Below are 7,762 nucleotides of genomic sequence, written 5' to 3' on the forward strand. Positions count from 1 at the left end.
GGTCATTTTCGGACATCGAATCGGAAAATTTGAAGTCGAGTTTTTTGTCATTTCCTTCAATGCTTGGTCCCCTTGTGACGAAAATGAGAGAAAATTTTGGTCTGTTTCATATATTATCATATTTTGCACAAATTTGGTGCGACTGCCCAATTTACGACCGAAAATCTGCTCGTTGCATGTAAAAACATGGGCCATTTTTACCCCTTTTTCCGTTTAAAAAAGTCAGGAGGGGTGTGGATATGTATCTTGGCACCAACTTTGGGGTGCATTCTTAATCTTATATGTTATTCTTACGAAAAAAAAAGTTTGGTCGAAATCTGAGTGTACCCCCTGAATAGGTTCCCTTGTTAGGGATACGGACGACTTCGACTGTAGACTGTTCCGTTGTTCAAACTCCACAGGCCAGAAGACATTGCACAGAACTCAGATGTGAGCGCGGGCCCATTTGCAGCTCCTCCTAAATCTAGGTTCCGTTCGCGGCTGTTAACAGAGAAGTAACTGCCGATGAGAAATCCGCAGTTAATTCCACTCGTGCTGTGGGGCGCAAGCGAGATAATCTAAACCGGAAGTATAAATGACCCACTGGCCGAGTCCATTCAGGAATGTACTACTTATGCTGAGTGGCTTAGCCTGTCTATTTCTGCATAGCGTTTCTTGAGCGTTTAACCGAAATCTTTGAAATAATTGTATGGAAAGGTAACTTTTCAGCAGATGTCTGTTTCGCTCTTGGCAGGGACTATTTTTCTGCAAGTAGGGCTGGAAGTACCTTGGGGCCGTTTGTTTATTGCGTTACGCAGGTTAGGACCCTTTTGATTTAACACGGCGTAACGCAGGACCCGACCCGCACTGCGTAACTTTTCGCAGAATCACTCCTTTGAACTCTATTTCTACTCAAGAAATGTGCTCTCATTTGTGATAGGTTTGGCTTTTCGTTACGTTAGCTTGGACGCCCCATACCCCCATGCAATAGATCTTGGAACGGAAGTAAAACTTAAAAACGGCTTCTGCGCATGTGTTCCCCTGCCATTTGGTGCGCATTCGCAGATGCCGTTTTGAGGGCTTTCTTTCCTCTTCTTCCATTTCAAGATTCATTGTAGAACCCTGTACCACAGCGTTACGCAGGCAGGCCACAAACACAACCTATAGCACATATTGTATTCAACGGACGTCCCTTTACCGCCCGATTCGCTTTGATCACGCCACCACGCCTCAGTTCCTCAATAGTTGTTTTGCTTTGGTGCATATTTTGTTCTAGGCGTCACAGTTTTTGCTACAGGCGAAATTTCCGTTCAAATTTGTGCACTCCGAATATCTTACTGAACTACTTCTTCGTAATACGAACAAAAGGCTTAGTATTTTGACAGCGCAGCGAAGGTAGTAATCTGTGGTGAAGAGTTCTCAGTAACTTATGACCACTTTCTTCATAATATGAACAAATTTCTCTGGACTGTGACTGATTTGTATCTTAAAGTACTGCGTATGAGCTTAGTTTTATGACTGCCCGGCATTTCTGAGTAGGAAATTGGGAGTGTACGCTATTATTTTAATAAATGCGGAAACATGTGCAGTCTTTCGTACGAAACTTGCACCAAAAATTCATCTGTTCAAAAAACTGTGATGTCTCGTAAGAAATTAACATTCAGTGTGCGCCGTGATCTGCGGGGTTAATATTCTCCTGCCAGCAGCCCGGCTGGTTATGAATAAAGTTAAGCTAATTCGTTTCTGTCCTCATTCCAGAAGTAGCTGCTTTGAACCGCTGAACAACACCGGCACACCATTCCTTCCACTCGGCCTGTGCAGAGTTTCGTGATCAAGTTCGGTGCGTCTGCAGTAGCCACTTCACTCAAAGGTAACCTAGGTTGCTATTTGGCACTCAGCACTAAAATTCCATTTGGTCAATTGTTCTTATGTGGTCTCATTCGCACCACCCGGTTATGTAGACTGGTTTTTAGTGATTTAAAGAGAAAGCCTTTTCACGGCCTTAATTCCTGGGTACTGTTTTAGTCCGTGATCTCAGTAATTTCGCACACTGTGCTATAAAACCACAGTGAATCCCGTCAAATTTTTTTGCCGGGATATACTGTAGTTCAGAACAAAGAATTTACTTTTGCCTGGCTACAGTATTTATTGTACCCGGTACAGGATATTCCGTATTCCACCCCTGTGGTACAGTAAATCCCGTGTAAAGTACAGCAGATCCTGTAAAAAAGTGCAGTTAATCCTGTAAAAAAGTGCAGTTAATCCTGTACTCTGAACTACAGTGACAGCTGTACTAATCACCACAGGATTTACTGTGATTTTTTTCCCACAGTGCGCAAGTGCTTTTTATTACTAATTATTCATACGTTATTTTTTACAAATTTATGTGATCCTGCGTACAATTTTTTTTTTTCGAAAACGTTAGCTTGTTGGAAAATGCGTGAACTTGTTGAAATTATGCGTCAGTCTGTCGAGATTCCCACTTCTTGAATGCATTGGGGAATTTCTAATTTCTGCTTCATCCCAAGCGTAACTTTATGCTTGACTCTAGCAAAAAGTCAAGAGCCACGTTTTAGTTTCACCAGTGCCTTTGCTTCGTAACTGCGAACAAAATGAGGCATCAAAGAATTTTCTTTGTACTTTCTAGGAAGGCTTCTTATTATGGAGGATTTTGCTTCACAATAAGAATGAAAACCCCACAAGAGCTGTCAATATAGAAAATTATTTTATGTCTTGTTAAACAAAGATGAACAGTTCACAAAGTGAAGTGTGTTTGAGATTGAGATTGTTACACTGCTTGATGCCTTGATCAAGTATGTCATGAAAAGAACAATCACTACAAGGACAACTCCGTTGTACCTGCTTCGTCACTCATTGTATAATTCCCATTCCGGTCTTAGGCCAACGTAACCGAAGTGACTTTTGGTTTCCATTCAGATCACGTTCGTCCACATTGTCAACACTGCCGGGGCTCTGTCTGCTCAACACTCACTGCATACCTCCTCAGTGCCTCAACAATGGAACAATCGGTGAGTGGTTTTCTCTTAACTTGCGAAATCATGAGACTACTGAATGAATTCGCACAATTTTGTATGTGAAACAAGGGAGCGTTTTCCGACGAAATTGTAAGCAGAATCGCGCAGATTGTGCGAACTTGCGTACAATTTTGTACGAAAGGCACGTAAGCGCAAAATCGTAGGAGACCACGCACTAAAATTCTACAATGGAATTAAGTGTGTCGTTCGTGGTTGAACAATTTCTATTGGGCTCCCAACTCTGTCCCATGTTTTATTCCATTCAAATCAAGATTGCAAGGCATGTACTCTGCGATTTTTAATGCCTTTAAGTCAAAATTCCTGGTTGTGACTGGAATTTTTTTTATCATCATACAATGTCACACTAGAGAAAACCATGATATTCGTCAGCAACCCTTGCAGAATTCCTATTCATCTGACCTATTCTGACGTCGAGCTTGAACCCTGACTGCTGCTTGACGTTTCTTGTTGAAGTGAGATACTGCACGACGGAACACTGGTGAAACAAAGGCATAAAAAGAAGCCCTTCTTGGGCGTAAACGATTCACGCCCCCAACGGCGTGAATCATTTTATGCCCTTGGCACTGTGCGAAAAAACCACTGTGAATCCCGTTTTTTTTTGCCCGGAATTACTGTAGTTCAGAACACAGTATTTACTGTGCCTGCCTACAGTATTTACTGTACCTGGTAGAGGATATTCCGTACTCCATCCCTGAGGTACAGTAATTCCCTTTCAAAGAACAGTAGATCCTGTAAAAAGTACAGTAAATCCTGTACTCGGAACTACAGTGACAGTTGTGCTAATCACTCTGAAAACTGAAATGTGTGCATGGCACGCTCTATTTGGAGCATGCCAAGAAGCACGCTTTAAATTGGAGCGTGCTTGGCAGGCACGCTTTAAATTGGAGTGTGCTTACCAGGCACGCTCTAAATTAAAGCGTGCCTGCCAGGCACGCTCTATTTTGAAGCGTGCTTAGCAAGCTCACTCTAAACTGCAGCACGGACGGCAACCACACTCCTGAATGCTCGTAATGGCTTTTATTTTTTAATTAATTAATTAATAAATACGTACTAATACAGGGTTTCCATTTTATACTCTAAAGAAGCAACATTTCAAGTCTTGTTAGCGCTGTGACGCCTATGACGCCTGAAATGTGAAGTTTATTTTCGTTGTGCTGGTGAGCTTGCTAAGCACGCTTAAAAATAGAGCGTGCCTGGGAGGCACGCTTTAATATAGAGCGTGCCTAGTAAGCACGCTCCAATTTAAAGCGTGCTTCTTGGCATGCTCCAAATAGAGCGTGCCATGCACACATTTCAGTTTGCAGAGCACTACAGGATTTAGGCTACTATTATTTTTTCCACAGTGGGGGGAGGCGTGAATTGGCATAGGACGTGTTAGCAAAATTAATGCCCTTCCAAAGGCATAACCGTTTGTACTGCGCGTGTTACGCTTTTATAGGGCGTGATGGACTGTTAATGCCCTGAAGGGCGTGAATTTTGTGCCTTCGATTTAACGGTCCAGTCGCGGCCGGTGATCCCGTTGATCTGCGATGCTTAAATTTGCGCTCTTTTGCCGCAGCTGCTGCTGGCCCTGCCGGACGACGCGCTGCTGGCCGTGCTGGCGTTCCTGCCGCCGAGACAGCTCTTGAGCTGCCGCGTGCTGTGCCGCCGCCTCCGTGATCTGTGTCTCCACCCCGACCTGTGGCGCCGCGTCCGAGTGCTGAGATGGAAGGACCATGATCTGTGGCGCAGTGCCTTCCGGCTCGCACCCTGCCTCCGCGAACTGGATATCAGTGGGAATCACCTTAGGGGTGCTGCCAGCGAAGTGTCCCGCACCTCGTGTGTCGTCGCTAAACTTACGCTGTCTGTCGCCACCACACACGAAGTGACCTTTGCCACGGCTATAGTAGAAAAGGTATCTGCTCTCGGTGGCCTTGAACAACTGGTCCTGGATATTGTGAGAAGAGAAGGCGCCGTGGATGTGAATGGGCTCCTGGGGGGCAGTGTACAAGGCAGACCGTCTCCGTAAATTGACAATCGATGGTTGTGGCGAGGTGGCTTCAATAAGTGGCCTGGAGATGAGCCCGTCCCTGACCGAGCTCAACTGTCTGCGCCGTCCACCTCATGATGCTTTAGTAGAACATCTACTGGAGGCACACGCCGCCACCCTCGAACGTGTGCTTTCCCGGATGACCGTGCTTCCCGTGTCTGCTTTATTAATGCTGCCCAGGCTACGTTCCTTCGAATGTGGGTTGTGCAGTTTTGCGGTCTCAGGGCTCCCGGAATTTCTACGTGCGGCGTCGCAGCTCCGCTTTGTGTCCCTTGCCCCATGTCCCTACAGCATAGATGCTGATGCCATACCTGCTCTGGCTGCATCACCCTCTGCCCGTGTCTTAGAAACCCTTAAACTGGTTGTCTCATACGAAAGAAGAGACTTCTGGCGTCAGGTAGCTGCCGCAGTACCTCAGTTCACAGCTCTACGGACTCTCTCCCTGAAGTTCGATCCAATCGATTTGTCGCACCTGGAACCCTGCTACGATTTGATGCGGGCGCTGAACCCAACAACTGCCCCTAGCCTCACCACGCTGGAGATGCTCGGCTCACCCGTACCCTCAAATATCCGGTGCGTCCACTTCTGGCTGTGCGACCCCGCCGTTGAAGAACTTCTGAAGAGGAATCCTCGTCTCCATCTCCACCTGAGGAACTTGCCTTGGAATCCTGAAGATTGCTCGCGCGCCTGTGACTTAACAATGTGCCTCTATGACATATGTTGGGCATCCACGGGCTGGGTCGCGCTCGCGGCGCACTCTAGGGGGCCTACTGCCTGTACCCGAGAGAGTGCTCCAGGTAGCCATGCACGCACAAATCATGCTTTGTAGCCCCACGATTGACCGTCTGCTGGCATACCGAACAAATGTTCTCTAATTTTGATTTGAAGTAACTGGCGTTACTGTTTATTTAGACAGCCTCTTCAATTTTGTTTGTACCAGTTGCTGTCTGTTCTATAATCGAAAACTTTATATATATGCCTGTTGAAAATTGTTTTAAGAAACAGGTTTGGCTAAGATGTAGTTCGGATGGTGTGATAAAATCGTAATCAAACTCCTCGATTTTGAAAATAATTTTCTTTTTATACTTACTATTTGTGTCGAAGCACAACGTTTTGCCTCAGATTTCGTCGTCATTTCCATCGACGTTTGGACATGGAAATGAGGGCCATTTTCTCATTTAACTTAAATAAATATTGGATTTTTGGGCTTTTTATTGTGGTCAGCATTTAGGGGTCAGAGTGTGACCAGTTTGTATGCGGGGTCAGAGTACCAAGTGGTCACTTGTCAGTGGTGAGTGGGGGACGTGGTCAGTGAGAGTGTGGTCGGCTGTCCTAGACCCAAGACTTGTCTAATAACTCCTATGCCTTTTAAATTGGTAAATTCTGGAAATCCTCTTCATCTCGAATCTGTAACCAACCCTGACTTGTTTCTGAAGACTCCCGTGTCGTTGTGCACCACTTTTGGAACGGATATAAGTCCTGCCACTGAAAATCAAATGCCAACCTATGAAGTGAAAAGAACGACTACCGTATCTTTTCTTTTCGTTGTTGTCTTTTCATTTCATCGGTTGGCAGCATTTTTGTTGCGTCGCAAATGTTAACGTGCAAGTTCGTGTGTGCTTCTTTGCTCGGTTTATTCCGTTTTTAGACTGTTGCACACGAATTTGAGTGCTTCGTGGCAGTTACATCATAAATCGAATCGAACAAAAGGGGATGCGACAGTGCGTCACATATGTTGACACGCCTCTAAACTCTGAAAATGTCTCGATCTAGGGGAGGTTGCCAAAATTGTGGGTCCTTTTGTGTCTTTGGGCCACATTTTCCTTATTTTTCGACGTATCGACCTGCGGTTTGATTCCTATGACTCGACTTCATCTCCCCCACTATCCCACAACTAACCGAGCATGCAGTTCAAACATTCCCTGTCAAAACAGGCTAAAACTGGGCAAAATGTAACTTCCGTGCTGTCCATTGTCCAAAAAGTCCGTGTTTCAAGGCGAAAATCTCCTGAAATATTTGTCGGAGAGCAAATCCGCGAACAGCCTTTTTTTCCGTTGGCAAACCTTTTTGACACCCTTGGGTAGCAATTTATTCGAGTGATCCACCCCCTGCTTTATTGGATGAAAAATGTCCACCGTGTACTGGTTTTCAAACATCGTCAGCTTTAGTTTCGCGCCTCAGCGCCGAACCTGTAGCGAGAAAAATTCGGCTCAGCGACCAGAAAGAGCAGCGCGGTTTCCTCTTTCCGGCGCGGTAGGCGGATTTTCGCTGGAGGGCCCATTCCGGCTGGCTGGACCGTCAAAGGTAAAAAACCGGCATGTGTCAGGTTTTTGTGTAACATTCCGTGTCATCAATAGCAAGCGTGTTACTTGGCCTATCGATTTCGGTCCACCTGGCCATTTTGCGCTTTCACGTCTCTTTAAAATTTAGGCGAGACACCTGTTCGATTTGGTGAACGGGTTGGTCCGTTTTCGCCTTTGTTTATGATGTAACTTCCGTGCCATGGTAACTTCCGTGCCATCTCCCCATGTTAAAGTATAGGAAAAAATCAAAGTGCGAGAAAATACTGGCCTCCTTCGGAAAAGCGTTTAGAATGACCCCTAGAATACAGGAAAAATACTAAAAAAAATTTAGAACGAGATATTTTTTTCACTTTTTTAGGAGCCAAAAAGGCCCACAATTTTGGCAACTTCCCCTA

At 45.3% G+C, this 7,762-nt stretch overlaps 1 protein-coding gene across 1 annotated transcript; it reads left to right on the top strand.

Moving 5' to 3' along the window:
* Positions 1–1,737: 1,737 nt before the first annotated feature.
* Positions 1,738–6,119, top strand: LOC117640623. Its single transcript, XM_034377317.1, has 3 exons — positions 1,738–1,849; positions 2,917–3,008; positions 4,594–6,119. Exons 2-3 carry the CDS (start codon positions 2,997–2,999, stop codon positions 5,041–5,043), a joined length of 462 nt encoding a protein of 153 aa, XP_034233208.1. The 5' UTR covers positions 1,738–1,849; positions 2,917–2,996; the 3' UTR covers positions 5,044–6,119.
* Positions 6,120–7,762: the final 1,643 nt, after the last annotated feature.

The sequence above is a fragment of the Thrips palmi genome, unplaced genomic scaffold, assembly GCF_012932325.1.
Source record: "Thrips palmi isolate BJ-2018 unplaced genomic scaffold, TpBJ-2018v1 HiC_scaffold_12, whole genome shotgun sequence".
In the NCBI taxonomy this organism is placed as follows: domain Eukaryota; kingdom Metazoa; phylum Arthropoda; class Insecta; order Thysanoptera; family Thripidae; genus Thrips; species Thrips palmi.